Source organism: Temnothorax nylanderi, unplaced genomic scaffold, assembly GCF_030848795.1.
Source record: "Temnothorax nylanderi isolate EJ_2023f unplaced genomic scaffold, tnyl_v1.0 TNYL_tig0027_pilon, whole genome shotgun sequence".
NCBI classification, from domain to species: domain Eukaryota; kingdom Metazoa; phylum Arthropoda; class Insecta; order Hymenoptera; family Formicidae; genus Temnothorax; species Temnothorax nylanderi.
Genome location: NW_027249089.1, coordinates 7,701 through 35,130, shown reverse-complemented (window position 1 = coordinate 35,130; position 27,430 = coordinate 7,701). Strand labels below are relative to the sequence as shown.

Here is a 27,430-nt window from a genome sequence, read left to right as displayed (position 1 = left end):
CAGATTGGATAACTCTCTTTCTTGAATTTAAAAAAGTAGATTTGTTTTTCTATCGAGATAAACATTGCAAAAGAAGTAATGTATTATAAGGACTTAAATTGTTAGTTTCGAAGATTAGGAATCGCGTATAGTTTCATTGATATACTTTTTAATTACGGATTTGGCTGTGTGAGACAGAGCAGACAATAGACTTGGAAGTAATTAATTTATTACTATTACAAGATTTTCAAGTGACGCAGACGTTTTACAAAGACCGTACAAGTATCTCGAAGATTCAGTACGCACATTTAATCTGTACATCTCAATCGTCGGTATCGTCTACTATAAAGCTGACTGCGTGTCTTACTGAAATTGAGCGTTTTTAACAGCATTATACTTATCGCAATATAAAATCAAGGCAGTTCCACCTAATTCCATGATGCAAACACTTACACGTTTGTGTAAAGCTAAAGAACACCAAAATAATGAACGCACGCGTACATCTTAATATATTAGAATGATTACGCCGTTCGATAAAATTTGATCGACTGAATCAATTTCTAAGTATTTTTCATCATAGCGCAAACAACGAAGGAAGCACAAAATATTGTATGCGACAATATTTTGATTGCGTAGCGAATGTCCTGACACAAGGACTGCAATTACATCGTTCGCAACAGATTTAATTATGCAAAAAAGAACTTTTTCGAAATAGAAGGTTTGCATTAACATTAAATCAATTACAGAGTGGTTCTCTTTTATGTACATTTCTCAGAACCTTGATATGAATAATTAAATTTCTTATTTCGCGTAATGGTACAATAGTAAAAATTTGTTTATATTCCGATTGGACTTGTGCATTCTTTTTCGCATAATTGCATTCAAGTATCAAATATTCTTTATTAATAATCTAGTTAACGTCGCCAATTTTTTAATCACGATTCCACGCGAAGAGTGAACCATTACCGCAGTACGGTATTTGTATTCTAATCATTACGTTACTACGTCGTTACTACGTGTGTGTATTAATTATGACCCATAAATAATCATAATTTATACACGATCTCAGGGACTCTCAAATACTCGTTGAAGTTTAACTATTTTACTTGCATTCATTGCAGCAACGATTCTCTTTGCTATTAAGCAGGAGAATAAATAATTATTTCTATCTTTTGATTATTTTAATTAGGTCATATCGATATGTATAAATAATAGCAAATATACCAATATATGTGCGCTACTATTTGAAAACCCCTGAGGTACTATATCTTAAGAGAATCATAAAAACATGTAACTCACGATACGGAATGAATATAAAAGTCATCCTTAGCATAATTTAATTCTTAACTTAATTCACCTATGCATAGCGAGTCAATTGCATAATCATGAAAAACTTAAATGTTTTGAGATTTTTCTGAAACGTATTCGACAAAGAGATAAAAAATGCATTAAAAAGACGGCTTTCAAAAAATTTTAAATCAGGTGCGCAGTACAGATTCGAATCATCGTCTAGGCATGGTTTTCATATCAGACCTTTAAGGTTTCCACAATTTTGCGCGGCTCACGAATGCAGATTATGTTGAAACGTAAGTTTCAACAGATATGGCACCGTATTCTATAATTTACTTTACGCATCTTTATATTTACATAAACTATATACAAAGGAAAGAAAAGCACAAAAATAAATGTAAAAATTTGCGTTACTTGTTTCGAACAAAGATTTTCAACAGATCACGAATGGGAAGCAAAATGTACAGTGTACCTAAGCATAGAAAGATACAGCCTTTTAAAAATTATACCATTTATTAGAAATAATTTGTGTGTTGTCCGAAAATTATTATAATAGTAACAATTTTTGTTCGCCAGATTTTTTCTTCTTTTGCTTTTCTCTATAATTTTTACTTTAAAAAAGTTCAAAAAATTCTTAACCGCAAACTAAACATCCGATGCGCAAGATCCATAACTATTCGGATTCTAATCATATCGACGCGTCAGGAAAGCATCTCACCGGCTCTATGTACACTGCAAACGTAGAGTTCCAAACACCGTTCTAAAATTCTATCGGCATGGAAACATCCGCCGACCAGTGTGTCATTCTTTTCTACCTACGACTTAAAAACGATTTTTCGCGAACGAGTATATTCACAACTCGCGCAACTTAGAAGTTAAACGATACCTTTTATTAACTTTACGTAGAAATAAATAATCGTAGAGCGCTAAGTATGTATATATACACACTAATGTCGGTCGCCGCCGCGGTATAAGATACAATTCGATAACATTAACAATTCGCTCACGAAAACGAAAATCTAACGGAAAAGGGATACTTCAGCGAGATTGATCTAGCGCGACAGCTTCTACCGTAGATATACACGAATTCCAAGACATATAGTTTGTACAATCTTACTCCGCTGTCCAAAATGCATTCGTTCTTTCGATGTAGCAGTATTTACAATAATTCAGAGGTAATTCGGTACTTTAATTACAAACCACTGGTCATGACTTATGTTACAATAAATTGTGTATGTTATAAAATAACATCCAACAATATAGTATATACATGAACTATTTCGACTCCATCTTTCTTTCTATACAATTTATAAATAGTTTCTAAAAATGTCCAAATGTCTAACAAGTATTTTTGTATTTTATATCCTCGAGATGTTGATATATCGTTTAAATTTATCTAGAGAGCAAGACTTGCTACATACGATAGTTTTTAAATAAATAAATATATATATATCCATAAAAAACAACAAAAGGCTAAACTTAATTCTATGGATTGTTTTTTTTTTTATTATTTTAGCCATTTTTCGTATTGTTAACAGTTTTTGCATCAATAGAAAATCTATATTTTCAAATTGAATTTTTTTTCAACTGAACTGAAACGCAATCTGTATTAATTTTAAATTGATTCTAACTCTTTGAATATATAAAAGTAAAAAGAAATAGCGTAAAGTAAAGAATTATTCTTGACAATGCGATGCTTCATCGAAAGAAAATTGTACCAGAAAATGCAATCTAAGATGTGACGCAGGTAAGAGTGAGTCTAAACTACATAATTCATGTGCTTAAATGTGTCTGTCACATATGAAATTTTCATCTTATGCTCATCTTCCTCATACCTTCCGTAGCTGACACATACATTTAAACCAATATTATTAGAAATACAATGTACTTCATGCGCAATAAAATAACGAAAAAAAATGGTTTACGTTATGTATAATCACATCCGTCCCTGATTTTAGGTTCTTCTCATTTTGTTTAATTGGATTCAACTGCTGGTGCGAAGACAATTAAAAGCAGAACAGAATCAAACGTTATCTCCTCATAATGCTATGCCAAAAAAAAACGCATATCTCGAGATATCTTATCTCATAGTCTCAATTCTGTTTAAGAACTACTAGTTTATTTACGCGGAATTTTACATATCCGACGACAATTTATTGTCTCGTAGTCCACCTCGTGAATACAATATTACCGAAACGTAACTTTAGCAATCATACATAACTGAGCGCGCGGACAGTGTATTTCAATCGCGGCGAATTGTAAGTCCTTCGCAATTCGCCGTCGGCGCATCCTGAAGTTCTGTCGAAACCTCAGAAAGCCGGGAGTCGCGGAAGTGTCTACGGAAAGAGGTCGAATACAAGGCGAGGACGCGGGATCTGTTCGCGATGACAATCAATGATGCGCAGGCGGCGACAGTGACGATAGCGACGGTGATTACGATGATATCGTCGGCGAATCAGACCTGTCCGCCCATGTCGGCCTGGTACCGTAACGTTAGATATTCGGCCGCCTCTGTCATACGGGCGATGCTGCTGTGAAGGCCGCGCAGATGACGCTTAAAGTTTTCGGCAGCGATGCTCGCCAGGTCGACCACGCACTCCTCACCCTCCAGACCGCTATCGATCTCAATGCCGTTCTCGGAGTCCGAGTCGGAGGTCCAGGCGATCGAGGATGCGCTCTGCACGCTCTGCATCGACGTGGTGCTGGGACAGCGCACGTGGCCGAGTCTACCACCGGTCATAGCCGCCGGATGATGGTGCGCCAGTTCGGCGGACGGGCTACCGACCGGATGGCTCTTAATCGGCGTCTGATCGTCCGCCAGGTTGCCCCGCGTGGGTTCCTGCGACCACAGCAGCTCGATCTTCATCTGATTGATAATGTTATAGAGGCGGTACAGGTCGGTGTTGACCAGGGTGTCCTTCACCGTGCTACCGCGCTTGCCCTTCATGCAGACCGTATCGCCCGCGTCACCCACGGACAGATCCAGCAGGCGGCTGGGCACCAGGATGGTGTCCTCCATCTCGCTCACGGTGCGCACGAACTTCTCCATGCTGTTCAGAATGCTGGCATTGCTGAACTCCGGCTCGTCGTGCCGGGCGATCCTGCGCAAACTCCTGTAATGAAAATTATTCATTGTTCTTTTAATATGTTATTACATGTTTCGATATGCATAGTTTTTTACGTTAGTGTGGGTGGAAACGTTCATCTTAATGCTCTGTAATGGTGAAAATAAATTAGATAACAGAAAGATGCACTTGACTACAACCTATACTACAGACAATGATTCTTTCAACAAGTAGAAATAATTGAAATTATATTTAACATCTTCGCTGTCATCATAAAAGTGTTATAATGCTTCCTCAGGTATCATGCAAAATAATACATTAATATTGAGATCATGAGTGATGCATATCTTTCTGGCATGCATATAAGCATGCCAGAAAAATTCAACGTAAATCGTCTATAAATTTTGATACATCACGGAAAAAAAGGAGTCGTAAAATATGGACAACTAACATTTTTTTGCTGCGAGAGCTATATTTTTACCAAGAATAGCGAAAGTTTTGCTACGATAGCTAATTTTTCTTCCGTGATGGCAGCGAAGATGTTAAGGAGTTAGTATTTTGACAGAGATGTTTTATCAAGTTTTTGCAATAGTTAAAGATCTATAGTATAAGAAACAAAATATAATTTATTATCATCATTTAATTATTTGTCAGTTTACTGTTTTGATTAGCTTTTTATCAGGCTATATAACTTTTTTTTTTAAATATAATTTTAATAAACTCAATTCTCTAAAAAAGAAAAATCGCTATTTTGCATTCATTAACATCTCCATTCAAGACCCATAACTCATTTTATCAAAACTTGACGATCGTAAAGGTCGTCCCGATCTTGCGTCTCTTCGCAAAGTCACCGCGCTTTCATCATTTTACGGGACTGACATTGAGACCGTCATTCAGATTAACTGAATGTATGGAATGTAAATCCTGCGCGGTAAACTCTGATCTTTGTTCGACGACCAAAGATATTCAGTAGTTAAAACATTACATCGAAACATTACTCGAGCAAACGCCAGCGTCTTGCTTCAGCGTTTTGCTGCGGAAAAGAAGATTTCTCAAACGGCTGATTTGTATGCGTGCGCTTGACAATGGTGGCGTAATATACGAATATGACGCAATGTCATCAAGCAAGTAGCGTCGCACGAGCGTAACACACCGAGAGGAATATCCGGTGATGTCCTCGTCTTCGATGCGATTGCAATTCGATTTCGTATCTTCGGAAAATGCTGATACCATCGCTAATGACTGTACCAATTTATATAACATCAATGTATACGCAATTCCAGCAACAGAAGTTGCTGAAATCTTGTAATAGGTGAAGAGAATGAAATGACATAAATATATCCTATAGAAAGAATCCGTTATTTTTATTAGCATAAAAGAAATATGCTCTATGTACCCTGAATCTATTAGAATTTATATATAAAACCACTTATCAGCTATTATATTAAAAACTCAAAATTAAATCTACATCACTTTTGAAGAGCAAATTAAAGAATTCAACGTTCACTGCAAAAGTATAAATAAATAACAGCTTACTTTTAAGTTGATTGTCACTCAATGAAGCTCATAATAATCAGCCCGAATAAATCGAAAATTTTCTTGCGCGCAATAACATGCATGTTTCCAAAAATATATATATATATTTGCATACAATGCCTCGCAGATGTATCTTATTGATCCCAAATTGACAGGATTAAATGTTGATTTAACGAATCAATGTTTGCAACTGATTTAATATCAATATAAATTATTGTCATTGTTATTGCGATGTAAATAATTTTACATCTGCGTATAATTGTCTAATGTTTCATGCATATTAGTTTCAATCACTAATTCTATTAGGCATAAGGGCAAACTTGAATTTACATGAATATCCATGATAATTATTGCGGAAAACAGTAATTAATTATAGCGACAATGTTCACGGTCAAACGATTTTTTTTTATTTCTTCAATAAAGCTTTAACTTCTTTTATCCGCGGTAAACTTTTTTTTTACCTCACATTAATAATGTAATGGAATATTTTTATAATAACCCATAACGTAATGACGAATTTTCTATCATTTAAGTGCTGTATATCAATATAAAATATATAATAAAAATTATAGATATCTTCATTTAAATTCGATTTTATTTCAGTAAATTTTTAAAAGATGATTTTGTTGACAAAGATTACTTTTCTAAAAAAAGTCAGTCTTTGTTTAAAAGCATAAACATAACGAAGGTAAGATATTATCTCTTTTCGAGTTATTTAAATGCAGATGTTAATTGATATTTTTTTCCGAGATCAAAGAAACATAGAAATATCGATTTTGTCAAAGGTGAATCTTCCTCGATTGCATCGAATGAAAAATGCGAGAAGCTTTCAAATCGGTTTATTGACATCGTAAACAACAGCGATATTGTCCATTTTATCGTCGCTTCGCAAAAGAAGCAAAGTAAAAAAAGGAATCAATAAAAACGGTGACTCCAACTTCATTAGACTGATAGCAAAAATTTTTTTGTCAATAATTAAATGACCTTCATTAATTGAATGATCCCGGGGAAGCTTATCTCGCCAGCGATGGACTTATGACGGCGATTATACATTAGCCAGCGATCGCTGAAATTCGCAATAAAGTCCAACTGCTCGTTTTCGCGCATGAATATTCAACCGTTCTCCCGGCCGAATTCATGAAATCGCTTTGTTATGTTAATCGCCGTACTTGCATAGCGAATACGTGAGCAAAATGGAAATTTACTACAAACACATTGACCGGCAAGTTCTAAAAAGTGCGCATTGTACGACGTATCGCGTATCGTATCGATGATTCGCTATTCTGCCTTCGCTTTCAGCGGAAAACGACGGAAATTCGAAGCGTAATTTAATCACGATTAAGTTTCAAGCAAGTGATTTGCGTTCGCACAAACGTCACAAGCTCGAATTGCAAATCGCATTTTTGCACAACAATCGCGCACGGCCGATTATCTCTTTCCTGGATATTCTATACAGTATTTAATAATACAATATATTGTTTACGCAGACCCTTATTTATAAAAGCAACCGCGCGTTAGGTCCGCGACACCCGGTGTGTGCAGTACGCGTGCCTCTCTAGCAACCCTTTAAAAGGGACGAAGAGCTCATCGGAGAAAATAACAAAGCGCCCCGTTCTAGCGTTACATCGATCCTCGACTGATTAAGGACAGCGAAATTAAGCGAGGTGTCTCAGGTGACGCGCTAAAAATAGTCGCCGTGTAGCGCTCCACTTTTAACTATAGATCTACACTGTCCCACTTGCGCACAGGCCCGGTCCAGCATGCATCCAAAAATCGACTATCTCCTTCGCCCTGATGGGCGAAGAAATCAGAGAAAGAGAGAGAGAGAGAGAGAGAGAGAGAGAGAGAGAGAGAGAGAGAGAGAGAGAGAGAGAGAGAGAGAGAGAGAAAGAGAACGCATTCCTTACTTATCGAGCACGCTGACCGTCCTTCAGCTCTTAACTCCGGTATACATATACACTCTCCCTGAATACAATTTCCAATGCTACAGATACGAAAATATTGGGCATCATTTTTCGTCGCTCGCGTATATGAACACAGAGAGATTATTTTCCTCCATTATGTTGAAAACTCGATTGACCAGAAATTCTAATTATAGATTCAATGTTCCCAAAATAGTCTCTCATTTGAGAAGTTTCCCTCAATATCTCAAAACTGTAACATCTCGTTTTTATTTTGTTTCTAAGATTTCTTTCTGATTCGTCTATCAATAACTATAGATTGTCGATAATTTTGAGAAATACGTTTTAGGCTTGATAATATGATAATCATATAGTAAGATAAACATGTTGCTGCGATATAATAATTTCCTTGAAATTTTAAGGGACACGTTTGATCAGTTACAAATAAACCTGCTATGGCCAAATAATAAATACGTATAACACATTAAAAAAAAAACAGCGAAATTACTAAAGGCAAAGTCTCGTTTCCTAAAATTACATATGTTATCGCAATATAAACGTATATCGGACACATTCAACAAGCAATATAAATAATGTAACATACGACAATATTTTTTCTCTAATTTATTATTTGTAAAACAATATATTAGGCCGCACTCTAAACTGCAGAAAATAAATTTTCGTTTACTTTTAGTCGTTTTACTTAACTCCGCTATAAAATTTTTATAAATTCACCGAACGGCACAAATACCCTGAGTAAAAGTTACCGAAATCTGTAAATTATTTGATCAACCAAGCTGTTTCTCAATTTATCTCTTTTATAAAGTTACGGTTAAATAGTTTCCTCTATAGGGAGACGAGCGAGAGTTCCGAAATGGAGATCGCGCTACCGTGAACCAGCCGTTTTAACAAAGGCTTTATAACTAGGTTGTTTCGATACGAGAACCATCTGTATATGTAGAGCCTCGATCACGAGTAACGTCTGAGGCAGACGCGAGAAAGAAACCCGTGCCACTTTTTCGTGGAGGAGATCCTACTCGAGGTACCGTTCCGTGTATCTCCTCTTTTTCACGCGGCGCCTCGTTTAGGGAAACGAGGAGTGTCCTCGAAGCGAGCCATCCGCCCGAGGCGTCGAACACGCTAAATTCCACAGCTGAAATCGCGAATGGCCTAAAACGCAATCGCGAGCCTCGAAAAGTGATACTTCCTGTCAATTCTCACCGTGGAGATCCGCAAAGGATTACAAAAGATCAACACGTTTCCAGATTTCTAATCTACGCACATGTCCGCACTTTCCTCCGCGAGAGAAGCGTTCGACGCAAAACGATCGGTTCGCACTGTCCTAAGCAACGAATACGTTTCGCGCGTATCGCGAGGAAAACGTTAACCCTAGCTTGCCACATTCCGGTTCAGTGCACTGCTGAACGTTTTTCAGTTTTCTAGTTTTCACATTTCGTTATGATAAATTCAGTTTAAACTCAAATCATTTTCTTGTCCTGATATTATCAGACGCATCTTATTCAGACTCTGTATCTTCAATTCCTATATTACAAGCTTAAAAAAATATTAATTAGAATGAAAATGACAATGCAACAAAGTCGAGCAGTCTCCCGGACCGGAGTGGGGACTCGTACTAAGGACTCGAAAATAAGTGTGGCTAGCTAAGATTAATATCGGAAGTACATTAGAAGATAGTCGCACGGTTTCGCGGTGAGCGTTTTTATTTTCGGAGAGAAAAAGAAATTGGAGTGAAAAAAACGAAACGTCGAAACGATCCTGTCGATCGTCGCGACAGGATCCACCCGAAGACTCTGGTACGTACCGCTTGGAATACAACATCCTGCCGCGCGGGGTACCACGTTGCCCACGATCGAACACTGGTCGTCGTCAGGTATCGCCCGTAATCGGTAAGCCCACTTTACGGACGAGACTGCCGAGGCCGACAGAGAGACCGAGCTTCGCGGACGTCCGTTAAGAAGGTAAAGACCGGCGGCGGCCGCTGATGAATATTCGCTCCACGGCTCGTATATTTGCCATGCAAAGCTCTCTGCGCGCTGACCCCGTGACGCGAGCGCGTATTATATGATAATGGTGAGAACGGCCGGTCTCCTGCAATTATTCCGGTATTTACCCCTGGCCGCCTTCCACGATCGCTACCTTTGACCGGTTATCCAAAGTCGCGCGGAACCGATCGACAACCCCCCTCCCCCACCACCACCACCCTGCGCCGCCGCTCTTTTTCTCTTTTTCTTCCTCGCTCGATTTTACCTGATCTTCGGCCGCGAATCTGACGTCAATCGACATAAAACGTGCTAGTCTTAATGACGGAACCCAGCCACAATCACCGTCATCAAACCGGTTTTTTTTTTTAATATATGGATAAACGGTGGAATAAATTGGTCATTTAGCGAGTGATGCGTACGCCGAACCCAGGTAAGGTAAACGCCGGTAATGCTATAGGAATGTTTTTTTGCGCGCGTGTTTGTGTTAGAAGTAACACATACTTACATATTATTAAGTCAAGCAATGAAACGAGACGAGATCGTAAAAATGAAGACTACACGTGGATTACGCTGAAGGATATGACGTCGCGAAAGTACATATCTCGCTTCCCGGTAATGTTTCAACTGTGCACAGTATGCACATGCGACGACGCGGCGTGTATAGGTACGAAATACGTCACTGGTCTTCCCGAGAAACGGAAATTATTTGCAATTTGATGAACCCGCTAATGACGCGGGAGAAAAAAATTTCGCGCGGGATTACCCTGGACTTCGGATTTAACGATTGTGCAAGATCAACATAGGACATCGGTATTCAGTGAAGAGCAAACATTTTATAGCGACGAGATTGTTCGCTGGTACTCTTGTTCATTTAATACCGTCTCTCGACGAGGGTCTAAATCATGGAACTAAGTGTGTACCGAAGCGCAATCGCGGCAATCTAGGTGTTTGCTTTATTTTACGTTAAAAAAAAAGCTTCAAAATGAACACTCGGCAACATACTTTTTCACGTCACATGCTACTCCCGAGGTATCCTTCGGAATAATTTGTAGAAGAGATCCGGTCTCAAGAGAAAGAGAAATATATATGAGATAACGTAAGATTTTATAATTATCACTCGATGAAATCGAGCATTCGTTACATTATGTGTATTATCTAGAGAACTGATAAAGATCTAAATGTCTTCAGAAGTAGAACACAATTTGGATTTTCATACGTGTCCCAAATAAACAAGATCCGCAGCGTCACTGTTACTTCGTAAATCACCGTCCACTTTCTGCGTCGGTACCACCACGTCGGTGAACTTTCTAAGACGATTGACATACGTAACGCTCTACCTCATCATTCGCCGCTCTCTCATTCTCTTTCTTTCTCGTGTACTCTATGGAGGAAACGCACCTTTACATCATGATTGAAGGGTATCGAGAAAAAGAACGTTGCATTTCTTCGACGAAACGCGATCTCACTTTGTCTGATACCGCCGATCAAGCATTTGTAAGCTAATTCCGCGATTCTCTATTGTTAAGTATTATAATTAATTCAAATATTATATTAATTAATTTGCGATATTAAATTACTCGATACAGAGTGATATATTATGAAATTAATTGTGATAATTTCAAATTAATTGGCACATGTCTTCTTCACATGACTTCTCAAATTTAATTTTATAGGAAAGATTTCTGATCAAAAACATATAGGGTACATTTAAATCAGTAATTTTGTAATATTCGGATATTTTTATGTTTTCGAATTTACTATATTTAAATCATTTTTTATTATTTTTATCCATAATTACTAATGCTTAATACTTTTTCAATGTAATAATACTATTTCACGATATCTTACTTGCGTAACAAACTAAAGCGAAAAAAATGCAAAATTTGACGTACATCAATATTTTCTTCGATATTTTACCCATTTTTACTTGGATTTACCTATCTTTATTAATCGATATATACTGTACGCATTATGCACATTAAATAAATAATTGATACATATATCCAATATCGCATTATATCGTATAAATAATTGAATACACGTGCATAATCGCAGTACAGCTTTTTTGGATTCGCATAAGTGATATTTGCAATTTGCACGTTTAAAATCACGTATGATTACGTCGAGGAAAAAGAGTGTTTATCACACGTAACAGCCGGATAGGGCCGTGACCAATTATCATCTTATCGGACATCTGTCAGTGCTGTCGATAACTCATGCCCCAATATTTCGTGCAAAAATGTATCAACACCATACAATTTTATAAATACGAAATATCACATCTACAGTATACCTATAGAAAATATGCCATATTGATTACACTGCGTCACTTTAGTTGAAAAGTTCAAACGTCAAAAGCTATTCTGAATATTTCTGGCAATATTCTATTTTAAAAAGTATAAATTGCATCAAACAATATTTATACACACAAAAACTAAATAAATAAAAGTAAAATCGACTTTTAAATAACTTTGCTATCCTATTCGTGTGGGCGTGCGTGCGTGTTGTGTGTGTGTATGTGTTTTATATTATAATTAATAAAATGTATAATTACGTATATATAACCATATTATAAACCATATACATATATGTTGAGAACGTAACGCATGTTTTATTGAAGAATTATAATTTTGCTGACGTAATAAACGTCGGCATAACTTCCGCCAATTCACACGATTTACATCGTTGCTAGTATCTACCGGAAAATTACGCGCCAACGGCAAAAGTATGGAAAGATTGTCGACTACTTTCGCCGAGCAGCCAGTGAGATTTTCCATAATGCGCGTTTCAACGGAAGAATTAAACTTGATTTTATCGTGTCGCTGGCACTTGCGACTGGTGCCGAGAGAGGCTAATTGAAGTTAATATCATATGGATTAACCGATGCAGTTATTCGGGTTTCGGTGTCACTCGGCATCACGTCAAATTATTTGTTAAATCACATACGAGTTCAAGTTGCGCGGAATTTATTAATATACAACTGAAACACAACAATGCGCGCGTCATTTATTCCTAGATTTTTCCAACATTTTAGAAATCATATGTTATTAATATCAAAATATTTGTATTGGTATTTTACTCATATAAAAATATTTCACATTATTTTTATTGGAGTAATTATTCAAAATGCCATTTATTTACGTAAAATACCTATAGTACATATTTAATTTTCATTGATTTTTACATAAATTTCCGGATAATACTCATCATATAATATATATCGATCACATTTTTTGTTACCAATTAATTCGACTAATAATAAGTTTGCTGAAGTGAGTTAGCTTTTTTAGCATAAATGTTATAAATCATAAATCATTATAAATTAAAATGTGAATACTATTTTAAATGCACTCATACATTTTAATTATTGTACAAAGTTTAGGACTTTGAAATCCGATCGTTCTAGAAATGCAAAATACGCAAATCTTGCCTGCGCAAGAGAGAAATAAAATGTATATTACTGTTTAAATTAATCAAAATTTTATTCCCAATAAATAAAATATTACACGCATAGTTATTAAACTTTAGCACTGAAATTTTAGCTCTTGTCAAAATGCACTTTTGTTTTCCAATATTTAAAAAAATTATACTCTATTACAAATATATTTTATTATATATTTCTAATGATGAAATAATCGATCAAAATTTCTCGTTAAGTTATGCGAAAGATATAATAAATATTATATTAATTTTTACGTAAAAATATTTTTTAAACAGTTACAATACTTTAAACTTAAATTTTTATAGCACTGCATTAACAGAAGTACACTTATAGGTAAATACCACGCTGCTACGTAAATAAATTATTTTAATAACGTATTGTAGATAGATTAATAAATCCAAGATCCCCCCTAATATCCAGATCACAGTAGTTTCAGACCTAAGAAATTAAAGTTAACCGTAGAACACCGTGTATGTGTACACATACTGATATTATTTTTCCGTTATTAATATTTATATTTAACTTTGCTTTTCAGCTTATGTATAATGACGTATTGTACATATACATAAATACTGCGCAGGATATAAGCTATTATAAAATAAAATGCACGAGATTTAAATTTTTAATGATTTACACGCATTATTTTTCAGTTACATACACGTTGGCTACTCTGTACAAAAAATCCTTTCTAAAAAAAGGCATGTTAAGTCGATAGTCGAATTTATTGTTGCCGCTTTTCCGCGATGCTGATTGGTTTTCTCGCTGCGCTTACTTCATTTGCAGCTGTCATCGTATATTTTGACAGTTGTGTGTATCAAGAAATTAATAGTGTAATAGTAATAGCATAATGTTAAAGCTAAATAGCGCGCGCGAAGCGCGCGTCTGTGGTGCTAGTAATTTATAAAAAGCAGATCTTTAAGTTTATTTCTATTTATTCGTATTATTTTTAATAGAAAACGTGAAATGCGTAAAACAGTGTGTCATCAAATTCATTAATACAAATTTCGTCCGTAAAACAAAAAGTAAATAAATAAACTCACACTGTGAATCAATAGGTATCATAAAAAAAAGCAACAATAAGATTCAATAATTTCGAATTTCGATTTTATATGCCTTCTTAAAAACGGAAACATTACGTTGTGTAACGAATTTAGATAAAATTCACTCGGTATTTGCAAAATCAAATAAATAAACGAAAGACTTTGACATGTAAGCAATATATTTACAGTTTTTCAAATAATTGTTCAGTCGAAATATTTATAATATAAAAGTTCTTAATTACTATGGATTACGTGTGTTCACGGAAATCGTCTGACTTCATTTTGGACTTTCATCTGTATACTTAAGTCGCTCGTGAAAAATTTATCACATTTGATATCACTAGCTTGACATCACATTGACAGCTTTCCCTGTCGATAATAAATAAAAATAATCCAACTAGAGCGTGTAAACACGTGATTGAGTATTCCTCGTCAGGTACTCTTTTTTTACACAGCTAAAAAATCAATAGTCAGCTTCTGGATAGATGATTTTTCCAAAGAGCAAAATTTGTTACAGAAATATATCAAGAAAATAAATTGGGATATTCATTAGACTTGAAAAAAAAAATGAAAATTTCTAAAATTATAAAATGTTTCATTTCGGGATTTATTAAATATCATGTGGCATGCGCCTTTCGATTTATCTTTCTACATCATCAGCTATAATTTTAAAAGAATTGTGCAAAAGTAATATATCATCAAAGCGAGGCATATAAATTAATTAGCACAAAGAAAGCGACGTATAATAAAAAATAAAGTGCTGCGCGAGGAAACCGTATATACATATAGACTCACGCGTACAATCATGAGTTAAAAGGCCGTATAAAACATATCGTGTCTTGAATAAGTAAACATATCGAAGCACTACGCGAGCTCGGTGCATATGCACTTAAGAAAAGAGATTCAAATCCTATTCGAACATATCGAATAGCTTCTTGTAAAAGCGTCTCTTATTTAGACACAAAAATCGAACAATATATAAATATACGAATATCAATGATTATATGTATATAATCAATTTTTATTATTACAAAATTCAGTTTGTAGTCCGCGTATACTAAAATATGTCTGCAGTCTACAGTTGTTTTATATGAACTAGAAACTAAATATCTTATCGCAAACCGGATATTTTTAAATTATCACATACACTCATAAAAATGCACAAGTTTTTTGACATTTACATATAGAATGTAAAAATGTCAAATATGATTATAAAATCGTAAAATATGATTATAAAATAAATTATAAGAATGCAAGTCTGCATACTTAACAAGTCTGTATACTAAAAATGTAAACTAAGCGAAGCAAGAATTGTACTTTAATGTTAATTATAAGCAAAATTATAATAGGTCGAAATACCCAATTTCCATGTTTTTTTTGCATGTTTATGGCGGTATAAAATTAACTTTTTCCATGTTTCTTGTCAATTAAAAATTAAAATTCAGCGAGCAAAATAAAAGAATATATATAAATGTACAAATTTCTATTATTTTTCATTTAGGTTAATGAAATTATAACTTGTGTGTATATATAACAAAATGCTCTTTGTATTCATTTTTTTTTACGCAATAAACCGCTATTGATTTCTTTCAATATCTTCCAATTTTCCGTATTCTATTACCAAGTAACTACACATTTAATGTTTAGTTCTATTTATTTTTTAGTTCTAATATTACATTTTCTTGAATTGCATTACAAAATAAACATAAAATATAAACAATTAACAAATTTACTTATTTAGCTTCCATAATGTACAGTACAAATTTGGAACTGACAGAATTCATCGAAATTCAAAGAAATCCTTCACGGTACGACACATAAATATCGAATAAACGCAATATTATAATAAATATATCCTTTACATGTATAGTTATCTTTACATAATATTATTCATATCGAAACTTCAAATTCCATACAAATGCCAAGGATTTAAAATTTATTTTCTGTGCCAGATTTCAGAAACTGGTACTTATATATTAATATGATTAAATGATTTCTTATCTTTTCCACAGTCTGGTATATATACATATATCATTAATTTTATCATAAGAAAAAAAGAGATAACTTTTTGTTGCTTATACGATGCGACAATGACAAAGAATTCGAATACGCGTGTAACTCAAATTCTGGTGTAAATACCCGGTTTCACTTTGTATAAACTGTTTTGTATTTTAGGTTTATAATAAACAATTGTTTTTTACTTATATGGCTCGTTTTTTTAACTTTATTTAGAATGTAACTAAAAATAACGGTGAAATTAATTGTGTAATAGATGATTAGAGATAAGCGTGCATAAATTTACAAGGAGCTGTTATTTTGTAAGCTATACTATACTTATAATGTTAAGAAGGCAAAAAATAATCTTCCATTTAAAGCAATGCCTTGCAGAAACAGTTCAGCGAGTTCATCTTACTATGATATCATACGGTTTACTATCGTTCTAACGCAAATGCGAGATTATCGCTATACGACTTGTCGTAATTCGTTGCGGGAGATGACGCTATTACGATAAAGAGAACAGATCCAAATCTGACACAACACAATTACTGTTAAGAAAAGTAATGAATACTAATGATCAATTTTTAAAAATCTAGGTTTTTTTATTTAATTAAATCGAGCTACTACGTACTAATTATGAAATTGAATAAATAATTTATAAATAATTTCAATGAAACGTGCACGGACCAATTCCAATTTGCGTGAAATTTGTCGAGCGATTTCAAGCATAGTTTCACGAGGAAGCAACCAAAAGCCTTAAAATAAAGTTTCATTAAAGAGAAATTAAAGTGGTTTTCCTCTACAAAAAATGTCTGTGTACGTAACACCATAGTTGCACCAGCTTATTAGTAAACGTGACTCGTAGAAATGATTTTCAAGTTCGGCAGCGAACGTGTATTTTTAGCGTGATAGATCGCGCGCGCGAGACAGAAATATAATAATGCATGAATCATCGATCCCAAGATACGACTAGCCGACTTTGTTTCCGAAGATCTTGATCTTCGTCCCGCGAATCTTAATCGTCGCCGGCTGTGTTCTGACACGAAACGTCGCGTACTTAAAAGAACATTCCAGAAGAATTCGCGTGTCGTCAGGAGTCATCCAATGACAAAGATGGCACGTGATTTTTCGTGACAAAGACATTTAACCAAGAACGATGCATGATCAACATGAGAGCAAGAAAGGAGAAATCGAGCATGCGATACACGATGCATGTGACGCGGATTATAGTGCGTGATTACTATGCAAACAACCAGTCAGACGGATACAGAGAGTACTAATGATTTTCCGAACGGCTGGGTGCTGCATGCCATTGTCATTTCCGATTCTGGATTTAATTGCATATCGCTGGAAAGGAAAAATTTTTGCACGTTGATAGATCGGGGAACTTGAGATATATATGATTCATAATTCGCTTCCGGAACAACCCAAATATATATCTTCATTCTACGCGTGATATTATCACATTCCCCTTTTAGTAATCCAGGATCGAAAGTTGCTTCTCCAATAAATTTTCACACTTAAGGGATCTCATATATTTCGGTCACGGATATATTCGGAATTTGTCGAAACACGCGGAATGCATATCTCATTCCACGGGAATTTCCTTCCGCTGTAGAATTTCCCAGTAAGGTGGTCATCACGAAAGCCACTTTCTCAAATTTTACTCACTACATTATGATATATGATTTTGACTTCTTACAATAGACTTGAACTTCAACGCTAAAAATAATGACATGTGAATAGATATGGTAATGACACTATAGAGAAGTATCACTTTGAAACGTAAATTAGATTATGCAATGTTACTACGAAATCGATCACCAGAGAACGTTCCTCGCAGGGTCGGGTTTTAGAGCAAGAAATTATAATTGCGTAAATGTATTTTTTAAAATAATGTTTACGTAGCTCGAAAGAGCTGACGATTGAAATTGAGTAAGAAGTGTTGCATTTATTGCTGATTACTTTAAAGTTTTCCACGAAAATAATAATTATATAAGTACAAATAAGGGAGATAAAATTATATATATAATTATATCTTAAATATATATAATTAAATGTAATTATATATATAATCTATATATAATTATACAAATAAATTTTTTTTTACATTCTGTTTTTGTTCATCATAAATAGTATAGAAAAGCACAGTTTTTCATAGCAAATAAAAAAATTCGATTACAGAGAAGTTTAAATTCCACTAACAATAAGTAATAAACATATTAATTACAAATATTATTACTCGGTCGTTAGATTCTGTACAATTATTAAATAAAATATATAACCGAAGCATAAACAATTAATAGAGAAGTTTATAATATTGATAATGCGAAAAGTTACAAACGGTATAAGAAACAAATCTCGTTAATATCTAAATATATATATTAAATATTTGTAATGAGAAAAACATATAAAGAGTCAAAGAAACTTGTACTGTGTAATTTGTATTTTGTTCTTGTTGATCTTGTTTAACAATTATACAGTTATTATATCTATAACAATATAACATCTGGATAATTTAATTCTCATATCGATAGAATAGCTTTTTCTCTACGAGACGATTTTAAAAACGTGATACCATCGGAACGAGAATAATTCTACGTCTCAAAATATATACAAAATGATAGAATCAGTTATATTTTCGCATAACGTCTCGTTTCTTAGAAAATCAAATTGAGAAATTAAAAATATCTCCGCGCTTTTTAACGATCTTAACACTTCAATCATGATTTATAACTTACAAGTTATTAAGTCTGCCTCGATAGTGACTATTAACATGTAAACAAACAACAGAATATTCCATTAAAAACAGAAAATAATTTTAAAAAATGATTTAAGGAACAGAAGTAAAACTATATGTATGTAGATTATTGAGGTCTGCAGTTTTATATTTTCTCAAAAATGTTCTTTTCTATATGCTTATCTTAAAGGACTGCATCAGCTGCAGGAGTTTTTCCAACCGCGCGATCCCTGCATTTACGATATACAAGGGGAAAAAATGCCTCTAATCTATTTCGCACAATTACACGCTTCACTGGCGAGCATTCCAAACAAGCTATCGCTCTCGATACTTGTATCAGGTCGGCGAACTGTCTCGCGAGGATAACCTTCTGACGCTCATAAAGTATCGGCACTTAAAAGCAATTAGTCACAGTTGTAACTTTTATGATCGATGCATGCAATGCTCACGTGATGGGCACGCATCACTCAACGGTTTCGTGAGAGGTGCTCGATGTATGCATTAATGATGATATCGGTCGCGCTATCAATCGATTAATCAAGCGCGGCACGTGTCGCTCTTTGGACAGATCGCAAAATTGCGAACGATGCTCGCGATTTCGCGAATCCGATTAAGACAACTTCTCCTGCGTCCTTTTGTTTCGCGTGTCGCGCATTTTGCCGGGCTCGCGGCCGGTGTGGAAATATGTCGCGATAATTAAGATGCGATCGCGAGTGCTGGCAAAACATTCGCTTAAAGCGTCATTCCTGCATGCATAAATATTACTTTTCGCAATCCAATCTACGTGAATTCGGCTATCGCGAAATTGAAAAAATGGTATCACTTTCTCGTGGCGTGTTTCGATTAGGTAAGGGGACCTTTGAGTCCTCTTCCTGATAAGATATGAAACGAAAACCAGTTATCTATTTTTGGACAAGTGTCTCGGTAAATATTTACGATGTGTGTGTACAAATCTCGGAATCTGAAAATGTTTATAAAAATTTCGGGGTTTATAGTGCAAAGTACTTGCAAAATGCGTGTAAATGCAAATATAAAAGTAAAATTTAAGTGTTGCCATCAAAATATGTATTGAATAACTTTTCATAAATATTTATTTGTGTGATTTCTATACGACGGAAATATCCCACTAATATGCATAAGAAATAGTTTTATCTATTCGTACATGTCTGAATAGTTTTGCGATTACAACTTCTGTAAACAAAAGCGCTCATTTCGATTTGCATATAACCTTCATTATTATTCAAGTTCAATTTTTTTTCTCGGAAATAGAATACGAAAAAAAAAATATTCGCTCATTTTATGTATAGATCGTATGTAGTAATTTTAACATAAAAGGAAAATACAAATATTTAAAAAGGATGCAGAAAACTTCTTTTCTTTTCTTGATCTTACAATCAATATTCTACAGTTGCTCGAAATATTTTAAATTTTATATGAAAATGTGCAAAAGAGAGACAGATTTCTTTCAGTAATCTATTCTTCAGCAATTCTCCAGTAATCTATTTTATAATTGAAAGCGAGAAACTCACGGATACGGTTCTATGACAAACTTTAGTTCCGTCACGCAAGCATAAAAGAATAAAAAGCGCTTTTTTGCGCTCTTTTGTAAGAAGTATCATACATTAGCTTGTCTTCCCCTTGTCGAAGCGTTTGCTTTTTACGTCGTTTACACGCTTACATTTTACAATGGCATAATCGCAAATAAAGAGACATAAAGATTGAACTTTGAACACCGTAATAGAATGCGCGAAGAACATAAAAATCGCATCAATTCACGATATGTCGACAAAAGTGCCTCTCTTCCTTGGTACATTTGCATTATATAACGAGCGTAATGGCGCGAGCGAATCGTCTAGAGGTAATTTTGCAACGTAACAAATCAAGCGTGAAAGGGAGAATCTCTTCCTCTAGTACTGTTACGACACTATCGTTCTTTTAATAAAAAGAATTACAGAATCTTTAAAGAATTTCTATTAAAAAATCAGCCGAGAATTCATAAAAGAATGATAGACAAAATAAAAATCAAGAATTGAACGTAATTTCTCGATATATATAATATATACCTATCGTATATATATATATATATACGATAGGTATATATTATATATATCGAGAAATTACGTTCAATTCTTGATTTTTATTTGAAAGATATATATATATATATATATGAAAGATATATATGAAAGATATATGATTTATATGAAAGATATATATATATATATATATATATATATCTTTTTGTTTAAAAATATCAGATATTTTTTAAACTTATTTCCTGATAATATTTGCATCATCAAAGCAATCGAAAAATATTCTTCTTAAAATCTTTTGCTTAAAACTTATGTGAAAACGAATAATTAATTCCATCAATAACATAAATTTATCAGGTCAGATATTGGTTTCATGCAAGACACTCTTTTTAGAGTCACTTTTATTGATTTGCACAAAAAAAATGGCATGAAATTTTTTTATGGCAAGAGCAAAATGTATAATTACATATACGATTCAGCTTTTATCGATTTTGTTCAAACTAACTCAATCGGCTTTACGCAATTACAGAATTCGGCTTTGATTATGTCCAAGAAAAGTAAAGCGATGTAATTACAATCACAAAAGATCTTTCATTAATATATATTATACACTTATATAATATATTATATAAAATTAATAAGTTATTTATTAACAATTAATATATGTATATGCATATTACTCATATATGTTACATTATTATATATGTATTAATAATATATGTAATGCACAATATATATTAATACATACATATATATTATTTATATGCTAATATAAATATAATGTAGGAATAATTCTCGAGAATGTTACAGTGATTCCTGATAACTGTGTTGTACATAAGAATTCGTAAGAAATTATTTTTCATTAAAATACTTTACTTTATATTAAACAATATCCTGATTTCATTAAATTTTCTTAATCTTAAAGTGCGCAACTTTACATGTATGCAAAGCGACTTTTCGATGCTCCGGCCTCCGTGTACTTTCCCTTATGAAGTTTGTACTGAAAACGCGCAGATTTACATACTATCTGTAAAGGACCTTCTCTGGTCCTTCTAGTCCTTTTTTCTCTTCTGAATGGAAAGTCCCAGAAAGTCATTTTATTTATTGAAAAAAAATACTCAAAACTACTCAAAATGCTATACTATAAATGCTACTATAATGCTGCTATAAAAAATTACGCATTTAAGGGTTAAAGCCATTTAATCACTGAGGTTACAATAATAAAAATAATGAAATTTTTATCAATGTATTTAACGTCATTGAAGTTACGCTGGGTAACTTCTGCGTCGCGTGGGCGTTACGGTAAGCGTACGATAACGACATTCGTATAGCCGGTGAGTTACGACATCGGTATTTCAAGTTCGCCAAAACATACGATTGTTTGACCTTTCCGAAAGCCTGACAATGAAACCGCCTCGAAGAAATTCGAGATTCAAAACGCAAGAAAAACTGCCTTCATTTTCTTATTAACGGTATAATAAACACGATAAGTGTCTATACATTATCTATCTGAATAGTACTATTTATACAAGCATACAATTTTTACAGTTACCTATAAGATTTTAAAGAACCAATATATAAATGTATATTCACAGATATAAAAATATAGAGCATGCTGTAATATTTTATTTCATAATTCATAATACGTAGCATAATCATACAACGGGAACAGAAGAGTTAACAAAATTAATTAAATTTAAAATGTGGATTAAATATAATAAATATGCTAAAAAGCATATGCATGCATATAGGAATATGCGATATTTGCATTATAATATATTTTATAATCTGCTTTCGGTGAATACACGATTAATAATTTTTTTCAACGCGCATTTCTTCTTTCTTAATAATCTTTCAATATAAATAACAAAAAAAAATGATTAAAAATGCTAATATATATGTAAATCTGCAAGCAAAATTCCAGAAATAACGTATCTTAAATCGAAATTATATTTTAAGTATCAAATATTGTCTGATTTGTTTTGAGTAAAATCCGAAAACAATCCGAGATTTTTAATCTAAATGCATTAGTATAGATTATAATTTAGATTACATTTAATAAATGCGGTACAGATACATTTACAAAAATATAATTTCCATAAATTTACATATCGGTTTTTACAAGGAAGTCGGGTAGACTTTTATCACGTGATTGCTATGTGATATTCAACAGACTGCGACAACAAATGTTATCAAATTATCAATGAACATCCTGCTCACGGCGTGGTCACGTGCAATACGATCAGAAAAAGAAAACTTTGACCCAGACTCCTCAGCGCCAATCGCGTATTACTAATAAACCGGCTTTAATCAACGAATAAATATTTCTGACAACAAGCACTAAACGACTTGGACTCGTCGTGATTTTGCGTGCGTTCAGGGCATTACATATTTTCGTTTTTCGTTATTCGTTATTCGTTATTACAAGATAACGCAGTGGCGGCGAAGCCACGGCAATGGTGTCACGGGTAAAGTCACAGCTAATGCCAGACTTTCTACAGACGATGACCAAGACCGAAAGGCGGGGACGTGCTTCGCGTAAAATTGCGCCGGCGATTCTTTCCAAATTCACTCCTGCGAGTGCTACTTTGCGCCTCGATGCGCACGTGACGGCTTCTTTCGCCAATCATTCCTTTCGCGGCCAATTCTTTTGTAAACAGCAGCAATCACACCCGTGGGAAACACACAATTCTGAATAATAAAATTGCGAAATGTACACGTATGCACGTGCGTATATTTCAGTGCACGTGTATATAATTGCACAGGTAGCTTAAAAAAAATGTTAACACTTACGTGGGAGTAATTTTTTTACAGGAACAGAACTGATAACACAAGCTATCATATCAATAATAAGCGTATTATGTCTTCAAAAAATTCCCACTTGTTCATCATTAAGATGCAAGATCCCCGACAGAGAATTGCAAATGTGATTGCAATACCTAAAGAAATATGGCTCAGAAGTCTGGAGACCATCTGAAAACCATCTGGAGAAGATTCCAAGAATGTGTTGACAATAGTAAACAAGTGGTGACTCTTTGAAGACAAAAGACATTTGTTGCTATGATATCTTATGTTATGTTATCATTTCTGTTTCTCTAAAAAAGTTACTTCTGTTTAAGTGTAAACATTTTTTTAAACATCTTATATATATCATAATTATACATGCATATTATATATATATACATATATATATATATATATATATATACATATATATATATATAAATGGAGGGGTGAAAAAACCACAGTGGTGTAAGTCAAATTTTTAAAAATATTTTCTCGTGTGGATAGATGCAATCTGTACAAGATATAAATTGCCTCTATGCACACGAGAAAATATTTTTAATTTGCATTATTTTTAATTTTGCATATATTGATATATGCAATATTAATATCTATTGTTAAAATTATTAATGCTATATAATTAATAAGAGATCTTATAGCTTTCTGGTTGTAAAAATACTAAAAATATATCGGTTTACACAATTTTCAGACATAATCAAAGATACGATTTTTGCGCAAAGTCAAATGGCTTAGTTTTGCAGATGAAAACTGGATCATAGCGTACATAATTACACGTATGCTTCTACCATAAAATTTCGCACATTAATTTTTTTTATGTTATTAAGAGTGACTCAAAGTGGAGCATTTCTTGCACAAAATAAAATATTGAAATTGATAAATCCGATCATTGAATTTATTATTCGTTTTCACATAAGTTTCGAAGAAAAAAAATTTTGAAAAGGGACATTGCCGTTCGCTGTTGTCTGATTGACTGCTGAGAATACAAACACAATTAACGAATAATCTTAAAAGATATTCAGATTTTCAGCATGAACAATATGATTATCCATATAGATAATCTCGCGCTACGCGAAACCAGTTATATTTCAAGTTTCATCTGGTAATTCTGGTATTCTAGATCACCTCTGTCCAGATAAGTCAATGAAGTTGTATATTTATTTTGAGGGAACACTCGGCGTTGTTAATTCTTTTAAAGTTAAAAGTTCTAAAGCTGTATACGCAATCTTCCATAATGCAAAAAGATATGTATGTAATTAAAAAATAATTATTTATCTGGAACTTCTTAATCTTTCACGCATGCGGAACTCTTGAAAATTTCAAAATCAAGTCGAAATTTGAATCCGAAACGAATGCGGAAACGGGCGCGTTCGATTAGGAAATACCAAAACCGGAACTGTGAAAGTCATTAATAACGCCGAGTGTGTGTAATTACACAGTTACGAGGGTATGAGCTGTTCGACTTGTGGCACGCACTGTATACCTCGTGCGAGCTACAGTTTCGACATTCGTCATATATTTTGCAACCTCCGGGTACAAGTGGCTGGTACAAGTTGCAAAGCTAGTTATCCGAGGGAAAAGGGGGACTGCGAACGAAATACATGGCACATTCCTCCTCCGAGACATCTCGATTTTTCCGGGAAAAACCGTCGCGTCGCCTAACAAACTCTGATTCACTAACGAGGAAACGATCTAATGAAAAAAAAAAAAATAAGTGCATCCACGGAAGCATTGCGTAAAACACTCGACGAAAAAAAAAAAAAAGAAAAACGTAACGCGGCGCGCGCGCGTTCTCGTAGCTTCGAAATGGAGCACGCGAGCCCGGCGAACCGTCAAGCGTCAATCGTTCGCCAAAGCGGCTTCTCGCCCGCGGATCTCGCTGCGGAAAAGTTTCGCTATAAGTAAGGCCCGCCGCATATACGCGGCCGGTATTATGTTGCAACGTTCTAGCGCGATTTCATTTAGCTCGCCCGACCATATTGCTCCAAAGTTGGCCAATCAACCTCTCGGGTGACCGATCGCGTGTACGGAAACGTTCGTACGAGCGAAAACGAAATTTTCGACCGGTACGCCCGTGTGCGGTGTCCGCGGTAGCGTATACTCGGAGCAGAAACGTGCGCTCCCCGCGGAATGCGGCTCTCGCCCAAGGGGAACGAGATTCGTAGGCGAACGGAACACCGAACATATTAGAACAGCTACGTTAGCTACGGGAAAGTCCCATGACGTACCTGGCAGGATCAACGTTCGACATGTCCCCGTAGTTCATCTTGTCGACGTAGTCGGCGTAGTCTGCGAGTGCACGCGCACCTGGCTGTCAACTGAGAGGTGAGAGCTCGGAGAGAGACGACAGGTCGCCCGCGATATAGCCGGGCGAGAAGATGAGAACCGGGAGGCCGTCCGCTCTCCACAATTCGCTCCGCTCGTGTCTTTCGTGGGCGGAAGAGAGCCGAGAAATACGACGCTCCGGGATGGGATATATGCGAGAGACGACGAGGTGACGATCCGCGATTGCCGCTTCGATCGAACGTTTCAACGCCGCGCGATGCTCTCACGATGCTGGACGGACGAGACGAGGCGCGCTTATACGGAGCAACGCCGATCGGAAACTGGCAGGAAACTGCAGCGGCCGCGGCGCGTATCTCTCTCGCCCCTCCCTCTCCCACCGAGTGCCTTCTCACTCCCTTTCATCGGCCGCGCGCGTTCCCGCGCCAAGTCCGACGAACCCCGGTCGCTCGGTCCCCGATCGAGACCGCGTCAAAAGTCCGGCACGAGCCCTTATCACCGCGTATTCACGCGCTAATGAGATGGACGCGATACAAAGTGGAAACTTACGGGCTCGCGGCTCGCCCCCGACTTGAGAACTCGGAGAGACGAATCACGCTGATCACGCAGCCGAGCGGTGACAACGACAGCACACCGCACACCGCACCACAGTACCACACACCACACCGCCGCCCGCGCCGCGCGCCGCATCGCACCCTCGCCGCAGTCGCCGCGCCACCGCGCCACCGCGCCACGAGACCAGCTGGCCGCACCCCCCACCCAGCGTGCTCGTGTCGGACCACAATCCTCGAGCGCGATTGGCTGACGAGAACCACGCGAGCTCCTCGTTTCCTCTCCGTGGTCACCGTCGCGTCGGCATCGACGTCTTCTTTCTCCCCTTTTCCACGTATAGCGTGCAACTCGATTCATGCCGTAAGTTGCCCGTAAGTATAAGTCTGGTATAAGTATACTATCAGTCTATCAGTACGGCAACCGTCGACAAGTTTGCGCTGGACCGACGGGACGATATACCGTGTAATTGATATTGATATTATTTCCTCCGACGTTATCGAACGCGCACCGACGATTAGCGAGGCGAAGTAACGATTAACAATCGGAATCGGTATCGACACGATCCCGGTACATGCATAATATTAACGTTTAAATCGCCTATATTGACTCTATCGCTATTTACGTATTATGAAAGACGATAAAAAAATTTTATTCCTTTAATACAGATTTGTATTCCTTTCCGTTGTCCGGAACTTGGATATACCGTGAACAATATACTCCCTCACTTCCTGATGTAACGAGAAGCTGCGCTTGCATTCATTTACTCCGC

At 35.5% G+C, this 27,430-nt stretch overlaps 1 protein-coding gene across 2 annotated transcripts; it reads right to left on the bottom strand.

Moving 5' to 3' along the window:
- Positions 1–191: 191 nt before the first annotated feature.
- Positions 192–26,773, bottom strand: LOC139770027 (uncharacterized). 2 transcript variants are annotated; one of them, XM_071701655.1, is made up of 2 exons: positions 26,055–26,773; positions 192–4,382 (listed from the first exon to the last, which is right to left on the bottom strand). In XM_071701655.1, the coding sequence occupies exons 1-2, from the start codon at positions 26,090–26,092 to the stop codon at positions 3,725–3,727; spliced, it is 696 nt and encodes a 231-aa protein (XP_071557756.1). In that variant the 5' UTR covers positions 26,093–26,773; the 3' UTR covers positions 192–3,724. The 2 variants fall into 2 exon arrangements, with proteins under 2 accessions (XP_071557756.1, XP_071557757.1); XM_071701656.1 differs by lacking the exon at positions 26,055–26,773 and adding an exon at positions 9,594–9,751.
- Positions 26,774–27,430: the final 657 nt, after the last annotated feature.